Source organism: Trichechus manatus, unplaced genomic scaffold (genome assembly GCF_000243295.1).
Source record: "Trichechus manatus latirostris isolate Lorelei unplaced genomic scaffold, TriManLat1.0 scaffold00080, whole genome shotgun sequence".
Lineage (NCBI taxonomy): Eukaryota > Metazoa > Chordata > Mammalia > Sirenia > Trichechidae > Trichechus > Trichechus manatus.
In genome coordinates, this window is record NW_004444016.1 from 5,226,336 (window position 1) to 5,253,740 (window position 27,405).

At 38.2% G+C, this 27,405-nt stretch overlaps 1 protein-coding gene across 3 annotated transcripts in view; it reads right to left on the minus strand.

The window, feature by feature from the left end:
* Positions 1-112: 112 nt before the first annotated feature.
* Positions 113-27,405, minus strand: part of CDC23 (cell division cycle 23) — a 36,604-nt gene continuing 9,311 nt past the window's right edge. For 2 of the 3 annotated variants that reach the window (XM_023735576.1, XM_023735575.1), the window contains exons 2-15: positions 20,202-20,339; positions 15,121-15,163; positions 13,969-14,074; positions 13,734-13,866; positions 12,025-12,202; positions 11,844-11,941; positions 11,624-11,705; positions 4,000-4,153; positions 3,757-3,876; positions 3,322-3,451; positions 2,794-2,855; positions 2,005-2,083; positions 1,808-1,927; positions 297-1,616 (exon numbers count right to left, since the gene is read on the minus strand). In XM_023735576.1, the coding sequence (XP_023591344.1) occupies positions 1,446-1,616; positions 1,808-1,927; positions 2,005-2,083; positions 2,794-2,855; positions 3,322-3,451; positions 3,757-3,876; positions 4,000-4,153; positions 11,624-11,705; positions 11,844-11,941; positions 12,025-12,202; positions 13,734-13,866; positions 13,969-14,074; positions 15,121-15,163; positions 20,202-20,324 (1,599 nt within the window). In that variant the 5' untranslated portion in view covers positions 20,325-20,339 and the 3' untranslated portion in view covers positions 297-1,445. Of the gene's footprint in view, positions 1,617-1,807; positions 1,928-2,004; positions 2,084-2,793; positions 2,856-3,321; positions 3,452-3,756; positions 3,877-3,999; positions 4,154-11,623; positions 11,706-11,843; positions 11,942-12,024; positions 12,203-13,733; positions 13,867-13,968; positions 14,075-15,120; positions 15,164-20,201; positions 20,340-27,405 lie in introns of all 3 variants that reach the window. The other variant, XM_004381039.1, reaches the window with a different exon arrangement.

The window sequence follows — 27,405 nt, forward strand, 5'->3', positions numbered from 1 at the left end:
CTCAGATACTAGTTTTCCTGTTTTGTAATATAATCATTTATGTAATCTTTTTTTTTTTTTTTTTACTTAAAGTTTCTATCTATGCATGCAAAAAACTTATATTAAATAAAGATATTATTCACGTTTTTATTTGAATCTCAAATTTAGCAAAATCATTATAATAGGGACAGAAAAATTGAGAATTAAGTATCATTCAAGCCCATGAGACCCTTGCACAGGAATGGCAGTGGAGATGAGTAACTAGTGTACAGCTAGCCTAATAAGTCTTGCTAAGGAATGAATTTAAGGGGCATTAGATTTTCTAAACCTTCCTTACTATAAAATGAAGTATAGATTAGGAGATGAATGTGTTGCAAACATGTTCTAGGAACAAGAATAAAGGAAAGCCAGCTTCTTCCCTGAGCTGAGAATAATCCATAGCATCTACTGTACAAATTCATTTACAGTAGACAGTCATCACATATTACCCCCTACTGAACACAAATGTACAGATGTGAAAGCCTCCAAGAGCACTGCTGCAAGAACAATTCCCTTTACCTTGTCTAGACAGATGAAGGCTGAGCGAACATTCTTGGAGATGAAGAAAAAAATAAACACAGTCACATCAAAAATGTTTATTAAAACAGACTAGCTTGAAGTGAGTTTATTCTCAGTATGAACAGTCACAAAAGTATCATTCCCAAATGTCTGTGAATTATCTATTCCTGTCTCCTTCCTTTGCTTTGGTTAGGGTACAGCAAATGCTATAGGAGATGTCTTTTGCCCTAAGTAAGGCTGTCAGCTGTTCCATGCTCTGAAATTTCCTTCTGCCGTTTTTTTATTAAACTCCAGTAAGTTACTTCTCATTTGAAAGCTTCTAGAAGACTCATCAAAATGGTTTTGTAAAAAATGTCTCCCTAGAGTAAGAACAAATGCATTGCTTCACACCATTTAAACCTAATCTCTGAAATCAGGATAAGGAACATGCTCAGCAAATCCAAAGAGGTCACGTCCATCCAGTGCCCTGACCTCTTCCTGAGGTATTCAATGCCCCTACTGCCAGCAGAGGGTAGAATGGCAGATCTTTTTCCTTGCCTCTCTAAAGAAATCCCCTCCTACTCTCAGCAGCATTAAAACTTTGTTCCTGTAGCACTGCCTGTGCTAAAGTGCTGTAAAGGGATGTTTTTTTCGGGGGAAAAAAGGTCTGGGAAGAAGGCCAAGATATATAGCCACTCTCTGAACAAAAGGGAGATAGAAGTGCTTTTAACTGGCAAAAGACAATGTCTGTTCCTGCCGGGATTTTTCTGTCAGTCAGCCTCTGGAGGTGATTCTATAAACTGTCCCCAAGGAGGTGTTTCCATCTGTAGAAATAAGAGCTGAAGCCCTTGAAGACAGATGTGGCCTTTCTTTATCTGGAGGTAAGGCTTAATCTGGGTCTGGCAATATGTTGGCTTGAAAGTAGCCAACTATGGTGTGACTGAAGACAAGTTGAGTGGAGAAACTCTGCGTGTAGGGGTGGTGTTGGTAGACAGTGAAGCAGGGAGGAAAAAGGGAGCAGGCATCTCGGTAGTGGGAGTCTCGCCTTGGTTCCGAAGCTGTAGGATTTGTCGGAGCAAGGCCTTACCTTCTTCGCGGGTCTGAAACAGTCAGGCAACCATTTAAAAATATGCCCAAGGCTATTCTCAAACACAGGTTATAAAATAACTGATAAATAAGCTCCACAGATCAAGGTAGCCTCTCCACTCACTATCTCCCATCCCCAGATCATGGTAAAGATCATATGTTCTAGCCTAAAATCCAAACCCTTTATTAAAGAACTGATACTCACATCATTGAATGCACAACATTTTTGGGCACAAGCTGAAGCTTCATCCCACAGCTTGCACTTAAAATAGTACTGGGCCAAATAGCGGAAAGCAGTGCTCTCCTCCAAGTGTTCCACTATTTCCTAGATAGGGAAAACAAGAATGACTCAGGGAATAAGAATAAGATCAGCAGCCCAATTCCCATGTTCATGACACATACCCCACAGGAATAGATATCCTGGATATATTTGATGTAGCACTGGGCAGCCTGTTCTGACTCAGTCAACTGTTCATGAAGCCTACAAAAGAAATTGGCCTTTAAGTACAAATCAGAACTCAACACAAGTTAACAATAAAAAAATAAAAGCACGCAACACTAAAAAAATGGTACTATATAGAAAAGTACAAATTTTGATATAAATGGGACATGAATGGGAATCAGCACATTACTAGTGCCCCCCAGATGTGATGGTTACTGTCATTAAAGCTTAGAATCATTACTCTGCACTCGTGATAGAGGGAGAGTTAGTAAATACTCATGTTGGAGAACACACCTTTGCAAAAATTCTGTAATACCTAGAGTGAGATGAAAAGATACCAAGCAACTCAGAGTTGTTTCTAAGAATCCAGAAAAGAACTGGCAAGAATGAAATTGCATTTGAGAACCTCTTTGCCTACTATTTCTGAGCTATTCCTAATTTTCCTGGCCCTTATCAGGAGCTGATCAGTACTTAAAGTAGCCTTTCTAGCCTGCCCTGACATGGAAATTCTAAATTTTAATTTCAATTCATTCTTGATCCCTTGCCTAATAGGAAAGCAATTCCTCCTTCAAAGAGAAGTGCCATTCTCTAGAGTCTAGATGACTAAATTCCCAGATCAATATTCATAAACCCTGCTGCATCTGCCATACTCATGTAGGATGATGGATGGGAGGCTCTAGGACATGCAAGACCCACCACACCAGAGAAGCCAATAGATATATTAATAGTGTTTCACTCCTTTCACTCACTTTGCCAGTTTCACCAGAGCCATTTTCTCCACATCTCCCACGGCGTAAGCTCTCCAATAACACTGTCAAAGAAAAAAACTGGTCACTCTGACCATTGCTCCATGTGCCATGACTCATCACATAAAGGCTCAGGCCCTACAACCTTCCCAGAAGTCCAGACTTGCAGAATACAAGGGCAACCATTCAGTTTTCACTAGTGCTGATCAAACCAAACCAAACCCGTTGCCGTCAAGTCAGTTCCAACTGATACCAACCCTACAGGAGACAGTAGAACTACCTGCCCCATACGGTTTCCAAGGAGCGGCTGGTGGATTCCAACTGCCCACCTTTTGGTTAGCAGCTGAACTCTTAACCACTGCACCACCAGGGCTCTGTCTAGTGCAGATTAGGTCGAGGCTATTGACATATGACATTCCCGTTGAAGATTTCAGCCCAGCTTTGCTTTTAGCCTATGCACCTATAAATATTCATACTTTCCTATGCAGATAGATCAGAATGAAGAAAAAATTAGAGCAGAGATAGCTCAACCTTCATCCAAACAGCAGACTTCACTCCAATTCTCCAGGGCCCAATTTCAGGTACCTTTTTGGCTTCCACTAGTTGATTAAGTTTCTCATAACATTCTCCTAAAGCAACCAACATTCGAGAGTCATTAGGCCTGAGAAAGAAGAAGAACAGCAGTCTGAGCATGAGCAGAGACTCCATCAATAACTAAAGTCCCCTCCCTTGAGGAACCAACATCACATCCAATGCTTCATACAATCATATTGCTTTGTGTTCACAATTATCCTATTAACCTATTAACATATTAGTGGAATACCGTAAATAAAAATGACCAAACAACACATAGCAAGTTTAAACTTAGGTATCCAAGACTCAAAACCATTCACTGTGATTCTTCAGCAGCTATCAAAAGAGGAAAAAAGAAAAAATTATCAGCCTTTTCCACAACACACAACTTACCGAAGCTGATGGGCCCGTCTATAATAATAAAGGCAGTAAAATGGCATCTTGAGGATTTCATAGGTCTGCCCAAGGCCATACCACGCTCTGTAGTCCCGCTTGTTGACCTCAATGGCATGTCTAAGAAATAGAAAAGAGAGACTGGTTCAGAAGGTACTATCAGAGTTAGCAACTTGCAGGTTCAACAGAGGCTCTTAACATCACAGCAATCTACTTCACCTCACCCCTTAACCAGAAGCTCACCGATAAGCCTGGATAGCAGCAGATGTGTTCTTCATCTCCATGTACTCATGTCCCATCAGTGTCCAGGCCCCAAGATACCGAGGATTCAACTTCAGGGCTCTCTGGAAATACAAGGCTGCTTTCTCATGCTGAGAACGCAAACTATAATAATTCCCTGGGTAAAAAAGAAAAAAATGTGAATAACTACGAAGGTAAAAATAGAAGTCCACTAAAATGGACAGTGTTCCACCAAGTGGGCATGAAATCATAATCCATTCCCTTTATAGTCCTGGCAGAAAAGCCAACTTGGACGCATGGGAAATATCATCATCCCTTAGGAAATATATTTATCACACATTCTGACTTAAAAAAAAAAAAAAAGTTTTAGCAAACACTAAATTTTTCTTCAATTTATTTCATTAGGATATAGAATTTACATACACATTTTCTTAAAAAAGGGTAGGAAATATCTAGACCATGCTTTTAGATTGGTGGTTTTTTTTAGATTGGTGGTTTTCAAGCTATATTCCTTGAAGCCTAGGTTTTTAAGAAAGTACCTCAAGGGCTAAAAAGGTAAAGCTCTGAGCTCCCCTCTTCCATAAGAATCAAAGCAGTTCTATTATCATCAGTCTGAAAGGATAGAGTGAAAATTTTTAGGCTCCTGTGAAAGATTTTATTCGAAGAGTATAAAAGCCATCTGTCTTACAACAGCTGGCAAATGGATAAATAAAACATGGTATATCCAAACAATGGAATACTACTCAGCCATAAAAAGAACTATTCATACATGCTACAATATGGATGAACCTCAAAAACACTATGCCAAAGTGGAAGAAGCCAGAAAATAAGATTATATATTGCCAAGATCTCATTTATATGAAATTTCTAGAAACTATAGAGATAGAAGGCAGATTAGTGGTTGCCTGGGGTTGGGGGATAAAAGCAGGACATAAGGGAACTTTCTGGGGGTGACTGGAGTGTTCTAAACTAGATTATGGTGATGGATGAACAACTGTATAAATTTATGAAAATTCATTGAATTGTAAACTTAAAATGGGTGAATGGTATGTAATTTGTATGGTATGTAAATTGTACCACTATAAAGCTGTTTAAGAAAGGAAAAATGAATTACAGCTATACAAAGACTATGAGGGGTTTTCAGAAGCTATTGTTGAGAAAAGTAAAATGCAGAGAAATGTATATAATACAATCCTTTTTTTGTAAAGCAAACAGCCATTAAACCCTGCATCTGTATACACCTACTCCTCACTTATCAACTATCTTGTTATCTGATATTTCACATTTGCAACAGTAAAAAATCTATACGACTATTTTGCACATTAACAACATATGTCTAGCAGTAATGAACACTGAGATGCAAGGCGAGAGTAACACTGGCTGTGATGGTTAAGGTTATGTGTCAACTTGGCTGGGCAATGATTCTCAGTGGTTTGGCAGTTATGTAACGATGCAGTCATCTTCCATTTTTGTGATCTGATGTGGTCATCCTCCATTTTTGCATAACACCAATTTTCACATAATGACCTGGTCTTTGGAACCTAACCATGTCAATAAGTGAGGAGTGTGTGTGTATGTGTATGTATATATATATCCAGTACAGAACACTGGTGGCACAGTGGTTAAGAGCTCAGCTGCTAACCAAAAGGTAGGCAGTTCAAATCCACCAGCTGCTCCTTGGAAACCCTATGAGGCAGTTCTACTCTGTCCTATAGGGTCGCCTGAGTCAGAATCAACTTGATAGCAATGGGTTTGGTTTTGGTTTTGGTATATGGTATGGGAACATGTTAACACAAATAAAGGGGAAGGGATGCAGGAAAAAGAAAAGAAACTCACACTTAAAAATATCCCTTTTATGTGTGAACTGTATACACATAAACTAGATAAAAACATGGATTCAGATGTATATATGTTAACTTGTAGAGATGATGATATACTATCCAGTGAAAAAGCAAACTACAGAGAAATTGTATAATACAATTCTATTTTTAGTAAAAACAACCAAGTGATAAAACCTCCACATATTTTTCTTTTAAATCTCTCTAGATATAGCTTTTTCCTTGATTCAGGAGCAATTATCTATATCAACTGTCTGTATCCCCTACCTGATCATTAAAGCTCAAATTCAATTCCATGTGCATCTAGAAAAAAGCAAGATGCAGGGCTTTATGTCCTATACAAGGATATCAGTGCTTCTGCCACTGACTCAGACAATCCTTAGAGATAGAAGAGAGCAGACTCTAGGCAGAATGCCCAAAAGTCAACCTTTCTAACACAGTAGGAAAGGAAGTGAGGTAGTGGTAGAAAGGGTAAGTCCTAGCTGCTAGAAGAGTCAGGATGGCAAAGGAGATGTTAAAGAAGCCAGACAGGCAAGTTCTGGGCAAAGATAAGTAGGTAAAATATTTTGACCAGTTGGATCAGAAGTGTATTCAATGATTACAATGTTGTAAGTGCTTTATATGTATTAATTTATCCCAACAACTGCATGAGGTACGTTCTACTATTATTCTCACATTAAGGATACGGAAGCTACAACATAGAGAGGTCAGGTGACTTATCCAAAGTCACACAGACAGTTAGCTGAACTGGGATTCAAACCTGGGCAGTTTGGCGCCGGAGTCCAAGCTCTTAACTACTATGTTATACTACAGCATATGCTGTTTCAGAAAAAAGAAAAAAAAATATATATATATACACATTAAAATGTTGCCTCTCCGAGAGATTGAACATCTGAAATGGTACAAAACGAAGTAATCCACATCACAACAAGAAAGCAGAAGCAAAAACTAAACAAGTGGGAGATTCCTGCCAAACTCTAAAGTTGTCTCATTCTCCCTAAGGTCTCAGGTTTTCTTCTCTATCCTTCTTTCTCACTTCCTCTGAACTAGCTCTAGTGCAAAAGTTGAAGTATATTTTTTGTCATACCTAATGTTCCATGCTCTTAATTTTTTTATTCTTGTAGTTTAAATGAAGTTTACATTTCAAGTTAGTCACCCATACAAAAATTTATACATAGCTATGTGACCCTAATTGCTCTCCCCATACCGTGACAGCACACTCCTCCTTTCCACCCGATTCCCCATGTCCATTCAACCAGCTCCTAACCCTCTCTCACTTCCCATCTCACCTCCGGACAGAAGCTGTCCGTTTAGTCTCTTGTACCTACTTGAGCTAAGAGGCACACTCCTCACGAGTATCACTTTATGTCCCACAGTCCAATCTAATCCCGTCTGAAGAGTTGGCCCTCGGAAATTGTTTTAGTTCTGGGCTGGTAGAGAATCTCGGGGCCATGCTTTCCAGGGATCCTCCAGTCTCGGTCAGAACATTAAGTCTGGTCTTCTTACTATTTGAGTTCTGCACCCCAGGGACTCTCTGTTGTGTTCCCTGTCAGGGCGGTAACTGGTGGTAGCTGGGCACCATCTAGTTCTTCTGGTCTCAGGCTGATGAAGTCTCTGGTTTATGTAGCCCTTTCTGTCTCTTGGGCTAATACTTTCCTTGTGTCTTTGGTGTTCTTCATTCTCCTTTACTCCAGGTGGTTGGACCAATTGATACATCTTAGATGGCCGCTAGCAGATGCCACTCACCAGAGTAGGATGCAGAACGTTTTCTTAATAAGCTTTGTTATGCCAATTGACCTCGATGTCCCCTGAAAGCATGGTCCCCAGACCCCTACCCCAGCTATTCTGTTCCTCAAAGTGTTTGATTGCATTCAGGGAACTTCTTAGCTTTGGTTTAGTCCAGTCATGCTGACTTCCCCTGTAGTGTGTACTGTCCTTCCCTTCACCTAAGATAATTCTTATCTACTATATAGTTAGTAAATAACCCTCACCCTCCCTCCCCACCCTCGTAACCATCAAAGAATGTTTTCTTCTCTGTTTAAACCTTTTCTTGAGTTCTTATAATAGTGGTCTTACACAATATTTGTCCTTCTGTGACTGACTAAATTCACTCAGCATAATGACCTCCAGATTCTTCCATGTTATGTTTCACGGCTTCATTGTTGTTCTTTATTGTTGCATAGTATTCCATTGTGTGGATATACCATAATTTATCCATTCAGCCATTGATGGGCTCCTAGGTTGTTTCCATCTTTTTGCTATGTGAACAGTGCTGTAGTGAACATGGGCATGCATGTATCTATTCATGTGACAGCTCTTATTTCTCTAGGATATATTCCAAGGAGCGGGATAGCTGGATGATATGGTACTTCTATTTCCAGCTTTTTAAGGAAGTGCCACATATATTTCCAAAGTGGTTGTACCATTTTACATTCCCACCAACAGTGTATAAGTGTTCCAGTCTCTCCATAACCTCTCCAGCATTTACTATTTTGTGTTTTTGGATTAATGCTAGCCTTGTTGGGGTGAGATGATATCTCCTTGTAGTTTTGATCTGCATTTCTCTAATGGCTAATGATTGTCAGCATTTCTTCATGTGTCTGTTAGCCACCTGAATATCTTTGGCAAAGTGCCTGTTCATATCCTTTGCCCATTTTTTAATTGGGTTATATGTCTTTTGTTGTTGAGGTTTTGCAGTATCTTGTAGATTTTATACATTAGATGCTGATCAGATTTGTCATAGTGAAAATTTTTTTCCTGGTCTGTAGGTTGTCTTTTTACTCTTTTGGTGAAGTCTTTTGATGAGCATAAGTGTTTGATTTTTAGGAGCTCCCAGTTATCTAGTCTCTCTTCTGGTGCTTGTGCATTGTTACTTATGGTTCGTATTCTGTTTATGCCATGTATTAGGGCTCCTAGCATTGTCCCTATTTTTTCTTCAATGATCTTTATCGTTTTCAATTTTATATTTAAGTCTTTGATCCATTTTGAGTTAGTTTTTGTGCATGGTGTGAGGTATGGGTCTTGTTTCAGTTTTTTGCAGATGGATATCCAGTTATGCCAGCACCGTTTGTTAAAGAGACTGTCTTTTCCCCAATTAACGGACTTTGGGCCTTTGTCAAATATCAGCTGCTCATAGGTGGATGAATTTATGTCTGGATGCTCAATTCTGTTCCATTGGTCTATGTATCTGTTGTTGTACCAGTACCAGGCTGTTTTGACCACCGTGGCAGTAGAATAGGTTCTAAAATCAGCTTATTCGGGGCCTCTTCCCTTTCCATATGATGTTGGCGATTTGTTTCTCCATCTCATTAAAAAATGCTGGCAGAATCTGGATCGGGATTGCATTGTATCTGTAGATCGCTGTGGGTAGAATTGACATTTTCACAATGTTGAGTCTACCTACCCATGCCATGCTCTTAATTTTTAAGGTGCTGATGTCAGCTGCCATCAAGTCAGCTCCCAACTCATGGTGACACCATGCACAACAGGATTGGACTATTGTGATCCATACGGTTTTCATTGGCTGATTTTCAGAAGATCACCAAGCCTTTCTTGCTAGTCAGTCTTAGTCTGGAAGCTCCACTGAAGACTGTTCAGCATCACAGCAACTCACAAGCCTTCACTGACAGACGAGTGGTGGCTGCACTTGAGGTGCATTGGCCAGGAATCAAACTTGGGTCTCCTGCATGGAAGGCAAGAATTCTACCACTGAACCATCGCTGCCCTCTAATTTCTAAGGTAGGTGGGCTGAGATCAACATTTATTGACTATATGCCAGGAATTTTGCTGGGCACTAAGGATAAAACAGTTCATTAAGGAGTTCACTTGAAATGATTCTTTAAAAAACAAGTAAGTCCTAAATTAAGCTGCAAATTACTCTTCATATGTGTCTTCTTTGATTTTAAGTGGCTATAAGTCAATAGGTTAAAAAATGAACTGTTCATTATCTCCCCATCTCTATTTCCTTTATTCATGTAGAGGGCACTGTTATCAATCTGGTTACCCAGTGACCAACTCCTATTGGATCTACTTCCTAAACAGCTTCTAAATCCATACTCCTCTCTCCATTTCTCCTGTCAATACCTCAGTTTAGGCTCTTATCATTCCTAGACTGAATTATTGCAACAGCCTCTTAGCTGGTCTGCCTATCTCTGGTCTTGCTCTTTAATATCTTGCCGTTTATTTACATTGCTACCTCCCACACCATGCTTCAGGCACAATGAACTGTATTTCAAGCATACTGTCTGTTTCACACTCAATGCCTCTGCACTGCGATGCCCTTCCCCGGGTCATCCTTCACCTTCCTTCTTGAACTCTTTCACGCCTGTTCATCTTTTAAGTATTACCTTCTCCAAGAAGTCTTTCTTAATCTCAGACTGGACTAGATACCTTTCCTATGTGTCCCTCAGCACTCTCTGTTTACTTTAATTATAACATTCAACCCACTGAATTACAGTTTTTTTTATTGGTCTTCCTCAAAAGGCAATTAGGGTAGGTACTGCAATACAAAGCACAGTGCCTGGTACACAGAAGATGATCAGCAGGTGTTTTGTGAGCAAATTGGAGTTTCACCCTCACCTTGATGGACTTTATGGTTTATTCATAATGCCCTGATATATTTGTTCCTTCCCTTACCTATGTTCCCATAGGACTTACTACATTTTTATTAATGCTTACTTCTCATAGTAGACCACAACTTCCTCAAGGGCTGGAAATACTTATTGAAGGAATGATGAATTGAAATTCCATCAGTTTATTAACAATATCCTGACCTAGAAAGGTACAAATGTATGATTCTAAAATAGTGCCATGAAAGACCCAAGAACCAGTATTTTCCTTTCATCTCCAGGGAATCTAGGCTTTCAATCACAACCAATCAAGCTCATTTTTATCCAGAAGAGGTCATTAATCTGTCTATGTCAACCAATTATTAGGCCACATAGTGTGGCCAAGAATATAGGTCAGTGGTTCTCAACTGGAGGTGATTCTACCCTCAGAAGACATTTAGCAATGTCTGAAAACATTTTTGGTTGTCACAACCTGGGGTAGAGGGTTACTGGCGTCTAAAGGTAGAGGTTAGGGATACTACTAATATATAATGCACAGGACAGCCTTCCCCACCACAAAAAAAAATTATCCAGCTCAAAATGTCAACAGTGCCAAGGTTGAGAAAACCCGATATAGGGAAACAAGCACTCTCATCTCTTTTTATAGGATTGCAAATTCTTACAAATTTTTTAGTTGAAGTTTTAAACATATACATCTTTGACTCAGCCTTTCACTGCTAGAAACTTATTATACAGAAATAGTTGCATAAGTAGGCAAAAATAAATGTACATGTATGAAGATGTTTCTTGCAGCAATTTCTGTATTAACAAACACTAGCCACAACTTACATAACAGGAAATGATTAAATAAAAATGATGGTACATCTATATAATAACACCTAGATGTACTAACATGGAAAGATGGCCAAGATATATTGTTAAATAAAAAAATTTAAAAAAGGAAGCTATAAAGTGGAATGTATAATGATTTAGCTTTTGCAAGCAAACTACACACACAAACACACACACACATACACACACACATTTTTAGTATTCACACAGAAAAATACACTGGAGTCATGTTCACCAAACAATCTTGGGGGTAGGATTACACTGAACTTTGGAGTTCTATGGTATATAATTTTGTTAGTTTTGACACTCTTATATTGTTATTATTTTTACAGTATGTTAGTTACAATAAAGATAAATCTTTACAATAAAGATAAATGTAGTAACTCTTACCAATTACACAGCACGTTTCTACACGATATTTATCAATCTCACAGAGGTTATGAGCCAAATAACTCAACTCCGATTTCATACTCTAAAAAAAAGAGAAAGATGATCTAAGCATGAAAAAAGAACCTTCTAAATTATTTTTCTCATAGCTGGGTGACAATTCAACCTAGGAGATTAAAACACAAAAGGGCTTAGTCAAGTCCAAGCAAGAGAAGCAGCTCACCCTGACATAAAGAAGGTTGGAGAATGTGTCCATATTTTCAATTCTGTAAGGATCTTGTTTTCTTAGCTCATTAAAAATTGAGAGGGCTTTGTCGATATCTGCAGAAAGGAGATAAAGTTCAGAAAACAACGCAGTGCACGTTTCAGGGTTTGTTGGTATTCCATTGCCCTTATTCACTCACCTCTGATATTGTGATAGGCAACTGCAATTTGTGAAACAATATACGAGCTCTTAGAGAAACCCACATCAATGAGATTCTGATACTTCTGCAGGGCCTCTTCTATCAACTGCAACTCTGTGTATATATGAGCCAGAAAAAACTCTTTCATCCAGGTGTCTGGCAAAGACAGGAACTTCAGCTGGCAGTAAGAGAGAGACACACTTAATATACTTTGACCTCTCTCCCAAATGAACACCAAGGAACTATCTTTATTGCCTCAAGGAATTTATCATCCAAATTGTATTAGAGCACCTAATAATGAACACAGGACAGTTCAAGTAAGTGCTGAAATTGAGGAATATGACTTAAAAGCCTAATAGGGGAAAATGACCTGGTTAGGGAAGACTTCAAAGAAAAGATGGGATTTGAGGTGAGTCTTGGAGGATAGGTAGAATTTAAATAGAATAAAGGGAGGGGAAGAGAAAGAAGACAACATCCTTGGCAAGGGCAACAACATAAGTAGAGGTAAAATAAATATGATGAGTGTGAGGGCACTATGATGAGGAAACCAGCCTGGTTCGAGGGGAGGCTGTGTGCTGAGAAGTAACAGAAAAATAAGACTGAACAAGTAGGGTGGGTCCTATGGTATATTTGGAAATAGGATGCAACAGGAAACCAATACAAAATTTTGGAAAGAGAATGACATGATTACATGAGTGTTTTAAGAATAAGTTTGAAAACAGTATGCAGGATGGCTTGGAAATGGCAGTGTGAAAATGAGAAAGCTTATATAAGTAATCCAAATTTGAGATGATAACCGAGACCGCAAATGAAACTGAGGGACAGAGATGCATACAAGAAAGTAACCATGGCAATGTCTTGTGACTGACTAAATAAAAGAAGATAAGACGGTAGAGACAAATAGAACTCTGACATGTCAAGACTGGGTGTCTTAAGAAATAGTGATGCTAGTCAAAGAGCCTATCAAGTTCAAAGGAAGAAGGAGAATTAGGTAAGCAAGGTAAGAAATCTGGTTTTGCATACTTTGAGTTCAGTAATACAACAAGGCTTTCAATGAAAGTCTAGTAGTCAATTAGAGATAGATGAATACAAGTAAACCAAGATAAGATTTCAGAAACAGGTTTAGTAGTTATTAGAATGTATCATTATCGGGCGAATCAACCAGCCTTTGAGTCTTCAGAACCAACAAAAGGAAGTGTGTTGTTGTATCCATTGAACTACTAAAGAACGACAGAATAAACTCTACAATGTCCTCTAATAATAACTAATGATTGTAGTTTATAAAGCAAATTCATTAAAAAATAAATCTCCATATCTTTATGGAATCCCATGACAGCTCAGAAGAGACCTGAAAAATGTTTTTAATACAATCCTTGGTATCAGAGAAACCTCTCCTACAGCATCTTTGGAATTAGTGGAGAAACTGTAATAGCATTTAGTCTATAAACCAAGTTACAGTAAAACTTTAATGTAAAAACATGAATATAAAAAAAAAAATACTAATACAACTGGATGCAAATCCAACAGCAACTACTGAACAAAAGCTAGGCATTTGAAAACCTAAGTTCCAAATGAGTGAAATAGATAAGCAGCAGCAGAAAACTAGCTATAGTCAAAAGTTTAGCTAAACTCTCTCCCCTAACCCTCTTATTACAGAATTACATAAGACTTGGACCAGAGGGTTTTTCACTTAGCTCATCTCAATTTACCATCTCTTTGTCTGTGATCAGGTTACAGAGTTCTAGCCAGGCTCCCCAGTGCAAAGGCAAAACATGAGTAGCCTCCACAAACACATCAATGGCCTCTTTCACCAAGTCCAGTTTTCGAAGCACCACACCATACCTAGGAAAGGAAACAACTGCTGGAGAAATTAACACCTTATAACATTTCCCATCTACTCAGGAGAATATATTATAAAAAGTTCCAAATGATTGCAATGCTTACAGATAAAGGCCAAATCCATCAAGTTCCCGAGCCTGGTGTTTTTTACTGAGCTCTACTCTGAGTTCTCTAAGAGCCTCATTTTTCACTTGTCCTTTCTCCAGGGGACCTAAGAAAGAAACAAAGTCTCTGATATAAGAGAAGGCTGCTGGTCTTCATTTTCATAGGCCTCAATTTTCCCTTAAGCATCAACCAAAGTTACATGTGGAACCTCTAGCAAACACTCAAAAGTGGCCAGTGATATCTTACACAATCCATTTACTTTATTCCAGAAATCACAAACTGGTACTTGGTCTACAGTTGTACTTTATTAGGCCCACAGTTTTTTTTTATTTTTTAAGTTGTTGTAGTTTACGTGAAAGTTTACAATTCAAGTTAGTCTCTCATACAAAAATTTATACATACATTGCTATGTGACCCTAACTGCTCTCCCTATACTGTGACAGTACACTCCTCCTTTCCACCCGATTTCCCGTGTCCATTCAACCAGCTCCTAATCCTCTCTACCTTCTCATCTCACCTCCAGACAGAAGCTGCCCATTTAGTCTCATGTATTTACTTAAGCTAAGAAGCACACTCTTCACTACTATAACTTTATGTCCCATAGTCCAGTCCAATCTTTGTCTGAAGAGTTGGCCTTGGGAATTGTTTTAGTTCTGCGTTAACAGAGAGGCCAGGAGCCATGCTTTCTGGGGTTCCTCCAGTCTCAGTCAGACCATTAAGTCTGGTCTTTTTACTAGCATTTGAGTTCTGCACCCCACTTTTCTCATGCTCCATCAGGGACTCTCTGTTGTGTTCCCTATCAGGGCGGTCATTGGTGGTAGAGGCCCACACAATTTTTAATAAAATTTTGAATTAGTTATCAACATTTAAAAATCAGAAGTTTCAACTAAAAATCTGAATTCCCAGCTTCAGGTTGCGGAGGACAGGGTAGGGCTGAGGGAAGAAAGCCCTGACAACACCAGGCCCACATTCCCACAAGGCAGCTGTCAGCCAGAGATGAGTGACAGCCTGCCAAGATGAAGCATGTGCTCTGCAGATTGCAAAGTCCTCCTTCGCCCACTTCACACATTTACATTGTCTGCCTGGCTCCTACTGGCATTTGAGTTTGCAACCCATCCTTTATTCCAAAAGGTAAGAGAAAGAACTTCATACCTAGGCTATCAACTGTTTCATCATCCTTCTTCTTCTCTCCAGACTGTAAGAGAAAACCAACAAATAGGTCTTTTTTCAGCGTGTTCTGAAACATTGTAAAACTAGCAGACAGATCCTACCCTTGAAGTCCAAGTCCAACCAAAATGGTATCTGCTTTTGGTTACTAATTTTAAATAACTATTCAGGGGTTCCCACTGGCCAAATCTTGGACAATCTGAGCACCAAAATAATTAGGTACAGTAATGAATTATAAACAATTAAAAAAGAAAAAAAAGGAATCCATGAGTCTACACTGACACTGAATAAAGAGATAAATAAATGGAAGGAAGGTAAGGCTCTTATGTAGAATAGAATGCCAAGTGTTGACTAGTAAACGTGGAGAAAGTGCTATAGTTGGAAAATCATCATTTTGCAGTATCATAATAAAGAGTGCTTCAGGCAGGTATAAACAATGGATATTATATCTAAAGGGAAATTTTTATGAGGAACGGGATGTTTGTACGGTCTTAAAGTATATCCTGATGGATTGCTTATCAACTGCAAGGGAAATAACAGTAACTACACAATGGAGAAAACAGACAACATCTTGACTGGGTGATCAAAATTATCATTGGCAATGAGGAGCTGATGGACAACATGTATTACTAACGCAATGCCCTGAGAAGGACATACCACTTACATACTATTCTGGCCATGTACGTATAACGTGAATAAAATCACTAGGAAATACCCAAAATGAAGAATGTTCTATTTTTAAAAAGAAAGTGGGAGGGAGGACTGTAAGCTTTGAAAACTGTCAATGTCATAAAAGACCAAAAAAAAAAAAAAGGGCTCTGGAAATGTTCCAGATTAGAGGAGATTAGAGACATGACAACTAAATTCAAGTCCTAATTCAGTATTGTACTAGAGAGGAAAAATGCTATAGAAGACACTGTTGGGCCAATTAACAAAACTGGAATTCAATGGTAAACTGAAGTACGGTATCAATGTTAAATGTACTGAAGCTGATGACTATACTGTGATTATTTAATAGAATATTCTTATTCTAAGGAAACATAGATCGAAGCATTTAGGGGTAAAGTGCCATGTTATCTGGAACTTACTCTCAAATGGTTCAGAGAAAAAAAATACTGTATTTCTACAAATGTGTGTACAAAGAGAGAGAGAGAAATGATAAAAGCAAATGGTATAAATGTTCACAAAAGGTGAATCTGGATAAAAGGTACAAGGGTGTTCTTTGTACTATTCTTAGTCTCAGAACTTTTCTGACAGTATGAAATTATTTTCAAATAAGAAGTTAAAAAGTAAATATTCAGGCTTGATTTCTTTTTTAACTTTTTATAGACTCTCCCTAAAGATCTTCAAGTTTTTCTCCCAAACTTAAGCAAATGCTCCTTCTTTTTCTGCTGTAACTTTTTCCAAATTAGTGCTTCTACACAAATACGGGCTCGCAAGCATAAGGATGGCACAGGACTGAGCAGTGTTTCATTCTATTGTACATAGGGTCGGTATGAGTCAGAACCAACTCAATGGCACCTAACAACAACAACACCACAAATAAAGATTACATGTAAAAAAGTAATTTTTAAAATCTCACAATTTCAAAATATCTTCCTTAAAGCTCACATTTTACATTAACTAAACGACAACCTCTTACTTAATTAAACAGAGCCATGAGGAGTACTTAACTCCATACAGAAAAACTATCAGCTGGTTCCAAATAATCCCATTTCAATGTCAAAAATGTAAGATGCATAGGGAAAGTATTCACAGTAAAATATAATAGTTATCAGAAAATTTTCTAGGACTTAAACAAATCATGTAGAATAACTTACTCTTAAAACCATTAGGCAGAACAAAGCAAAGTAGGCATCTGCACAGATGAGTGGGGGACACAGAGGGATGGGGAGCAGCAGTATCCCAGAGCAAGATGTCATAGAGTCCAAGTGGTGTAAAGAAAGAGTCCATGTTGAGAGAGGAGGGCAACATGGCACAGGGTGTTGAGGTCAAACAGGAAACGGAATGCATCCCACAAAGAGATGGGCCTGGCAAGTGAGGTAAGGAAGACAACCACATTGGGGTGTGGGGGAGTGTAACAGCAGCAGAGATGGAGATTGGTTATATACAAGGGGACTGAGTAGTAAACATGTTAAGGATAACGGCAACCAAGCTTCTCGTTAGAAAAAGAAATTACAAACATGGGAAAGAAAAAAGCTAGAATTAACCTTGTGATGCTGGATTAGAATTAGAGAGATCATTGTGAACTCATGACTTTTAATATATAGATACAGAATTAAATATAGATGTAAGCATACAAGCATATATATAAGCACAGTATACATGTATTTATATTCCCTATCTCCATCCATTCAGAAGGTCAAGGAGCAACACACCCAAACAGCAATCGGCATATCTAGTACTTAATGCCTAAGAAAGAAATGAATGATTAAGCTTTTAGAGTATAGTAGATGAATTCAACAAAGTCTATAACCACAAGAAGCTACTGTACTCAACAGTCACTGACTACGCTAATACATGGAAAGAAATACATGAATTTTTTTTTAAAAAGCAATTTGTATAGACAGATAATTAAGAAAAAAGTAGGAAAATATATTCATAATTCATAATGTTCCAAAATAAAATAATAAATTATACTTCAATTATTCAGATAAAAAACTCATGGCAACGTCATGAGTGTCAGAGTAGAACTGCACTTCATAGGGTTGTCAATGCCTGTAATCTTACACAATTAAATCACCAGGCCTTTATTTCGAGGCATTACTGGGTGAATTCAAACCGCCAGCCATTCAGTTAGTAGATGAACACAAACTGTGCCATACAGTATTAAATTATTTTACTTTCATTATCCCTTACATCCATAATTTTAATAGCTATGAAACAAAAATAACAAATATACTATGAACAAAATGATCACTGAGTTTATAAATTTAAAAATCAACTGGACGTTAGACCCAACTTTCTAACTTAATTCTGAAACAGTAATATCAACTCTCAGGCATGAAGAAACTTGTAAACCTGAAGCAAATGATCAGATTGTTACTAATCATCCTATTGCTCATTCCTGAGACTTCTTCACATTTTCCACACATTGCGAAGCATTTTTAAAGTTGTTGCCTTTTAAATTGCTTAAAAAAAAAAATACGTAAGAATACATTCTGGAAATTAGAGTACTGGAAACAGATCAACCAGAACACAATTAAAGAGAATGTTGACACATTGTGAAAAATATAACTAATGTCATTGAACAATATGCACAGAAATTGTCAAATGGGAACCTAATTTGTTGTGCAAACTTTCATTAAGCATTATTAAGAAAAGAAAAAGAATACATTCTGGTATAAATGTAAATGATATAGAAAACTATGGAATAGAAGGTCAAAGCCCCCTTGACTCCTTCTCTCATCAATCTCTTTTCCTCTCGAAAGGTAACAACTGAAAATTACATGCTTCCACACTTTTTATGATGTATTTACCTATGCATATGTAAATACACGTATCTACACTTAAAATTTCGCAGGATCATATTTAAGGAGCCCTGGTGGCGCAGTGGTTAAGCAGTTGGCTGCTAATCAAAATGTCAGCGCAGATCCACCAGCCATTCTGCAGAAGAAAGAGGTGGCAAGCTGCTTCAGTAAAGATTTACAGGCTTCGAACCCTATGGGGCAGTTTTATTCTGTTCTATAGCGTCACCTCCATATATACAGATCTGTGCCTTTTTTTTATTTTTATAATTTAATTTTTGAATAGGCAATACAATGATTCAAAACCCGAAAAGTATAAAAATTTATACAGTGAAAATTTCTCATCCTTCCCTTCATTTATCTAGTTCCTATCCTCACCATCCATAACTAACTGTCATGGATTGAACTGTGCCCCCCAAAATACCTGTCAACTTGGCTAGGTCATGATTCCCAGTATTGCATGATTGCCTACCATTTCATCATCTGATGTGATCTCCCCAGGTGTTGTAAATGCTATCATTATGAAGTAATAACGATGGATTAGCGGCAGTTATACTGATGATGTCTGAAAGATTAGTATAGTGTCTTAAGCCAATCTCTTTTGAGATATAAAACAGAGAAGCGAGTAGAGAGACATGGAGACCTCATACCACCAAGAAAGCAGCACCAGGAGCAGAGTGCGTCCTTTGGACCTGAGGTTCCAGCGCTGAGATTCTCCCAGACCAAGGGAAGACTGGTGACAAGGACCTTCCTCTGGAGCCAACGGAGAGAGAAGGCCTTACCCTGGAGCTGGCACCCTGAATTTGGACTTGTAGCCTACTAGACTGTGAGAGAACACACTTCTCTTTGTTAAAAGCTATCCACTTGTGGTATTTCTGTTATAGCAGCACTAGATGACTAAGATACTAACCTTCCAAGGTTTCTTTATGTATACACAACATGCTCACTCCCTTCACACCAGCAAGTATTCGCTACCATACTTTAACCACTTCTTCACTAATGATATTTAGGTTGCCGATATTTTTTGGCTATTACTAAAAATAATCCAATGAATAACCTTCCGCGTAGATCTTTGTGCGCATATGTGAGCATTTCTATTGGACAGGGTCCTTAAAGTTAGAATTGTTTGGTTGCAATATTTCCAACTGACATAATCTGCCAAAATCGACTTCTAAAAAGGCTATACAAACTCATTCCTAAACCAACAAAAAAAAACAAACCTGTTCCCGTTGAGTCGATTCTGACTCAGCAATCCTAAAAGTCAGAGGAAAACTGCCCCATGCGGTTTTCAAGGAGCGGCTGGTGGATCCAAATTGCCGACCTTTTTGTTAGCAGCCATAGCTCTTAACCACTGCATCACCAGGGCTCCTATTCCTAAACAGAAGGTCAAATGCCCCATACCTTTATCAATAATAGATACTATCGATCTTTTAATATTTTCTTCTACATTGTCATTTTTTATACTTTACTTGATATCTTTTTAAGTACATTCACTAAATGGTCCATTGTTAAGCTATTTAAAGGAGTAAAATTTTTCCATTTGGTTCTAAATATGGATGCTTCACTGAAGGTAGAGTAAAATCTTAAAATGGCCCTCACCAGGTATCTGGAATACATGTATAGGAAATAGGCCTTCTTGCTATTGCAGCCATGTAGGAAATGTGCTGCTCGATCATATTCTTTAACATCAAAGTAGGACTTGGCCAGAGTGTAGGCATCCATATCCCGGGCATCCTCCTAGAAAAGAGAGAAGTTTATGTTAAGTGGCTGGGAATAGGACAATAAAAGCTCTCAATCCAAGAAGCATATTTATTAATTTCAAGACATAAGAAAATATAATTATTTTCCTCCTCCCAAAAACCTAACCTGCCTCTATTTTTTTAATACCAGGTAAGGCCATAAAACTACTATTGCCTCTTTTATTCATATCACTAATTCATTTTATTTTTTTTTATTAAGATAGTAAAAAGCATTTAAAAAGAAAAAAAATATACATTTATTAGCATATTTACCAAGATGGAGGCTATTTATTTATTTGTTTAACAAGTATTTACTGATCACCTACTAAGTGCCAGGCACTGTTTTACGTGTTATGGACGCAGTAGTGAGCAAAACAAAATCCCTATCCTTAAGCTTACTTTTTAGCAGACAAAGATAATAAATTAATAAAATACATAATGTTACATGGTAACAAGTGCTATGAAGAAAAATAAAGCAAGGTTTAGAGGGATGAAGAGTGATGGGGAATGTTATTTTATATGAAGCAATCAAAGAAGACCTTTTCGGTAAGTTAACATTAGAGCTGAGATCTGTAGGTAGTTAAGGAAGAAATGTGGAGGAAGGGCGTGACAGGCAGTGGGAAAGCAAGTGCAAAGTCCCTGAGGCATACTTGTGCTTGTCATGTTGCAGGTATAGCAGGAGGCCAGTGTGACTAGAGTAGAGTGAGAAAGGGGCAAAACAGTAGGAGATAACATCAGAAGGGAAGCAGAGACCAGATCATAGGGTCCATATAAAAGGTAGCCATCATTCTGTGTACAGTGTAGTAATATAATTTATAACTGCATTATATTTAGTTTAAATAATGTTAATGTCTTGAAAGGGGAAAAAAAAAAAAGCGGGAGGACTACAGATTAAGGAATACTACAGAGATACGATGACAGTCAAACGCCAGTCATGCTTCTTGATCAGATCACGGAGCCAACAAAAAGAGTCACAAAGGACATTATTGGGATAATCAGAGGAAATTTAATTTTGTCTGTATATTAGATAACATCATTGTATCAATGTTAAAATTTTCTTTAACGTAATAATAGTAATCATATTAAGTAGAATGTTCTTATTCATCAGGAGACACTTGCTGGAGAATCTAGGGGTGATCTTGTCTGCAACTTTCTTTCAAATAGTTTAGCAATATATTTAGAGAGACAGAAAAAGCAAACGTTACCACTGGTAAATTTAGGTATACAGAACATGGTGTTTAACTATTCTTTCAACCTTCTTATAGGTTTGAAAGTTTTCAGAGTAAGTTGGGAAAAAATTAAAAAACAAACCCAACACACTCAGAAGTGCAGTAGAAAGTTATATAGGCTTTAGTGTTATGGACTTGGATCCAAATTCTGACTCCTTGATGTTCTAGTTTCATGACATTAGTAGGGAGGTTACATAGCTTCTCTGAGCATCCATTTCTTTATCTGTTAAATGGAGCCAATAATACTGATTTTACAAGTTTGATATGAGGAAAAAGTGAAACAGTCATGTAAAATATCTGGCATTCCCTTCCATCTCCTGTCTTTTACTTTCCTTAATATTCTTTAAAATTCCTAAATAAATGCAATATACTGTGATATTAATTATAGTTTTTCTACTTCAAGAAAGTTTTGACATAAGTTAGTATTGTTTAAAGTATAGGGCACAGCAAAGTAAACCATAAAATTCTTACTTAGAAGAACAAGCAGGGGCAATGCTGTGAGGCCTAGCTTTCAACAATGGATTACCTAATATAACAAAAAAAGCACAAACAGCAAAAGACAAACTAAATAAATGGGACTTTATAAAAATTAAAAACTTATGTTCAAAAAGTCCAGGTTTCCTGGTCTGACAGAGACTAGAGGAACCCCTAAGATTATGGCCCTAAGACCCTTCAGACCTGGAAATGAAGCCATTCCTAGAGACCATCTCCCAGTCAAACAACAGACAAGCATATAAGACAAAAAATAACACCCGAGAAGAGCATACTCCTTAGAACAATCACTTATAAGATGAGAAGGAAGGGGTAGATAATCAGGATGAAAGAAAATAGGGAAACCACTGTGGAAATAGGCAGAGTGCTGACACATTGTGGGGGATGAAACCAAGGTCCTGAAACACTTTATGTACAAACTATCAAATGGAAAACTAATTTACTCTGTAAACTTTCACCTAAAGCACAATAAAAAAAAAAATTTTGGTTCATTAAAAGACTTTACCAAGGGGGCGGAGCCAACACGATGCTATAGACAGAAGCACCATGCCATCCCGCCACAGCAAAGACCCAAAAAACTAAGTAAAACAGAGACGAATGTCAATCCTGGAACCCTAAGCATCAAATGAAGCGATAAAGAACTCAACCAAGCACCAAATGGAATAAGAAACTCACAGAGAACAGAGAGCGAGGAGAGTCATCAGCGGAGGTCCCCTATCAGCAAATTCAGCACAGATCCACCATTTTAGACTCCTGTCGGAGTATGTACAGGGAGTACAGGAGAACAGATTCAGAGAGCTCCCAGCAGGAGAAAGAGTACCTGGTAACCAGCAAGACATGCTTTCCCACCCCCCACCCTTCCTCCTCCTGTTCGGCCTTCGCTGTTTCCTGGCAGGCCCATCCTCAGCTTCCTGGTGGGTTGATTCCCAGCTTCCCAGAGGGCCGATTCGCTGCTTCCCAGTGGGTTGATTCCCAGCTTCCCGAAGGGCCGATTCGCTGCTTCCCAGCAGGCTGATCCGAGGCTTCCCAGTGGAAATATTCGCTACTTCCCGGCAGGCCGATCCACCACTTTCCAGAGAGCCATGACCATGGCACAGTAGAAGCCAGTTCCATGCTGTGAGGATTCACCCTGCCCACACTGGCCGGCTTCTTCACTGCCATTTCTTTGTCACTGGTATTTCTTTTTTCAGCCACTTTTGGTTTCTTCCCTGCCTCTCACCTCTTCTCCTTCCTTTCTCTTGAGCACCTGACTCTGTGTACCATCTTTGCCTCTTCTTCACAGGCTGTGAAGCACCACTCAGCTAGGGAACTGCTTCCCTGGTCCGGGCTGCCACGCTGGTGGGATCCCAGGGGGCATTTTTTTTTCTTCTTCTTCTTTTGTTTGTTCGTTTTCTCTTTCTTTTTTCCTTTCTCTTCATTTCTCGTTTTCTCATCTCTCTCTACTTACCTTCCTTTCCTGTCTCCTGAATACCTGACTCTGTGTATCATCTCCACCCCTTCTAGCCGGGCTATACCATGCAGCTTGGTAGCAGCTTCCCTGATCTGCGAAACCGCACCACTGGGATTCCTGGGAGTTTCTTTTTTTTTTTAACTATTTTATTTTATTATATATTTTTCCTTTTTGTTATTCTTCATTTCTCAGTTTCTTGTCTCTCTACTCCAACGGGAGGCTCCCTTGGCACTTTTTTTTTTTTTTTGGCATCTGCTTCTCTCTCCTCTCTCTCTTCTTTTCCATACCCAACCTGGCTCCACACATCACAACCTCCTCCTCCCCTTCCCTCCTGCCTATCTGCACCATGTGCTGAACACTACACTCCCAAGGACCACAGGCACAGCCTACTGGAACCTGCCCTGCACTGACCCCCGGTTCACCTTGTCAGCCCCAGTATGTGTCACAACAATCCATCCCAGCCCCTCCCCTTCACCTAGACATGTCCTGCTGCACCATAGCTGAGCAACTGGCCCTGCCCATTGCACAGCAAGGTGAAAACTATTGAGTGAGTCCACATACAAGTGAACAACAAAGAATGCATACCCTGCCTGCTCAGACATAATCAAATAAAACAAGAAAGCAGGATGGAACAAACAAATCTACCATCAATAAATGAAGAAAATAACTACTGAATGTCCCGAAGACAGCAGACAATATGAAAACATAGTAAAAAAAATAGGACAGGACGGTTCCAGTAGGTGTCCAAAATAAAACACCAGATGACCTTCCAGTAGAAGAAAAGCACTAGAACTACCTGACAGAGAATTCAAATCTCTAATATTAAGAGCTATCCAAGAGTTGAAGCAAAAAGCAGACAAAAATGAGGAAAAAACTGACAAATTCATGGAAAAGGCAGACAAATTCATGGAAAATACAAACCAAAAAAATGGCAGAAATCAGGAAAATAATACAGGAACAAAATGCCAAAATAAATTCACAACTAGAAATCATACAAAAACAACTATTAAAAATCCAAAAGATAAACAACAAGATTTCAGAAATGGACAGTATCACAGAAGGGCTGAGGAAGAGCTCTGAAACAATGGAAGACAGGATCAACGAAACTGAAGACAAATACTTGGCTACAACTTTGTTTAAGGAAAAATCAGAAAAAAGAGCAAAGAAAAATGAAGAAACCCTGAGAATTATGTGGGATACAATCACAAGCAAAAATTTGCAAGTGATTGGAGTTCCAGAAGAGGAGGAGAAAACGGAAAACACAGAGAGGATCATTGAAGAACTGCTGACAGAAAACGTCCCAAATATCGTAAAAGATGAAAAGCTGACCATCCAGGAAGCTCAACAAACCCCATATAGGATAGACCCCAAAAGAAAATCACCAAGGCACAGCTAAAACCAAAGACAAAGAATCCTGAGAGCAGCTCGAGAAAAACAAAAAGTCACATACAGAGGGGAAACAATAAGACTAAGCTCTGATTACTTGGCAGAAATCCTGCAGGCAAGAAGGCAATGGGATGACACATATAAAACCTTGAAAGAAAAAAACTGCCAACCAAGAATAATATATCCTACAAAACTCTCATTCAAGTATGATGGTGAAATTAGGACATTTCCAGATAAACAGAAATTAAGAGAATATGTAAAAACCAAACCAAACTTACAAGAATTATTAAAGGGAGTCCTTTGGTTTGAGAACAAACATCAGATGACAGCCTGAATCTAGGACACCAGATCACACCATTCAGATACCAACATAGGAAATGAACTCTCAAGGATTACTCAAAACCAAAAGATTTACAAGAGGGAACCAGAGAGGTTAATCTGCAAATGACAACAATGTCAGAACAATAAAAGAGGGAATAAACGGTGTAGGTATAGAACTTTCTAATGGAGAGGAAGGCAAGGTGATACCAAGTAATAATAGACTGGCTCAAACCTAGAAAGATAAGGGTAAATTTCAAGATAACTACAAAGAAAGTTAACAAACCTACTCATCAAAATAAATAGAAAAACAAAGTCTCAGTAAAAACAAAAGACATGAAAAAAAAAAAATCCACAAACAAAAGGAATTCAGCACAGGAGAGTAAGAAGAACAAAGAAATCGTCAGCACCACAAAAAAAAGCACCACAAAATAACAACAATAAATTCACACCTATCAAAAATTACACTGAACATAAATGGCCTAAATGCACCCATAAACAGACAGAGAGTGACAGAATGGATTAAAAACCAGATCCATCAATATGCTGTCTACAAGAGACACATCCTAGAAACAAAGACATACATTTATTAAAAATCAAAGGATGGAAAATAATATATCAAGCAAACAGCCACCAAAAAAAGAGCAGGAGTGGCAATACTAATCTCAGATAAAATAGACTTTAAAACAAAATCCACCATAAAAGACAAAGAAGGGCTCTATACTATGATTAAAGGGACGATCCAGCATGAAGACATAACCATAATAAATATCTATGTACCCAACAACAGGGCTCCAAAATACATAAAACAAACTTTAACAGCACTGAAAAGAGAAATTGATAGTTCCACTATAATAGTAGGAAACTTCAACACACCACTCTCACTAAAGGGCAGAACATCTAGAAAGAAACTCAACAAAGGCACAGAAGATCTAAAGGCCACAATCAGCCAACTTGAACTCATAGACACATATAGAATACTCCACCCAACAGCTGCAAAGTACATATTCTTTTCCAATGCACATGGAAAATTCTCCAGAAGAGTCCGCATCTTAGTCTACAGAGCAACCCTCAACAAAATCCAAAACACTGAGATAATACAAAGTATCTTCTCTGATCACAATACCATCAAAGTGGAAATTAACAACAGGAAGAGCAAGGAAAAAAAAAATCAATTACATGGAAACTAAGTAACTCCCTGCTTAAAAACCACTGGGTGATAGAAGAAATCAAAGATGGAATCAAAAAATTCATTGAATCAAACAAGAATGAAAACACATCATACCAAAATCTTTGGGACACAGCAAAGAGTGTTCAGAGATCAATTTATAGCAATAGATGCACACATTAAAAAAGAAGAAAGGGATAAAATCAAAACATTAGCTACACAACTCGAACAAACAGAAAGAGAACAGCAAAAGAAGCCTACAGCCACCAGAAGAAAGGAAATAGTAAAGATCAGAGCAGAAATAAATGAAATAGAGAACAGAAAAACCATAGAAATAATCAACAAAACTAAAAGTTGGTTCTTCAAAAAGATCAACAAAATCAACAAACCACTAGCCAAACTGACAAGAGACAAATAGGAGAGGACGCAAATAACTCAAATAAATGAAATGGGGAACATCAAAACAGACCTAACTGAAATAAAAAGGATCATAACAGAGTATCATGAAAAACTATACTCCAATAAATGTGAAAATCTAGAGGAAATGGACAAATTTCTAGAAACACATTACCTACCCAAACTGTCACAAATTGATGCTGAAAATCTGAACAGACCCATAATAACAGAAGAGATTGAAAAGATAATTAAAAAAAAAAAAAAGCTCCCAACAGAAAAAAAGCCCTGGCCCAGATGGCTTCACTGGAGAATTCTACCAAACATTCAGAGAAGAGCTGTACACCAGTACTACTCAAATTATTTCAGAACGTAGAAAAGGAAAGGATACTTCCAAATTCATTCTATGAAGCCAGCATAATCCTGATACCAAAAGTAGGCAAAGACATCACAAAAAAAGAAAATTACAGACCGATATCTCTCATGAATATAGATGCAAAAATTCTAGCCAATACAATTCAGCATCATATCAAAAAAATAAAACACCACGACCAAGTAGGATTCATACCAGGTACGCAAGGATGGTTCAACATTAGAGAATCAATCAACGTAATCCACTACATAAATA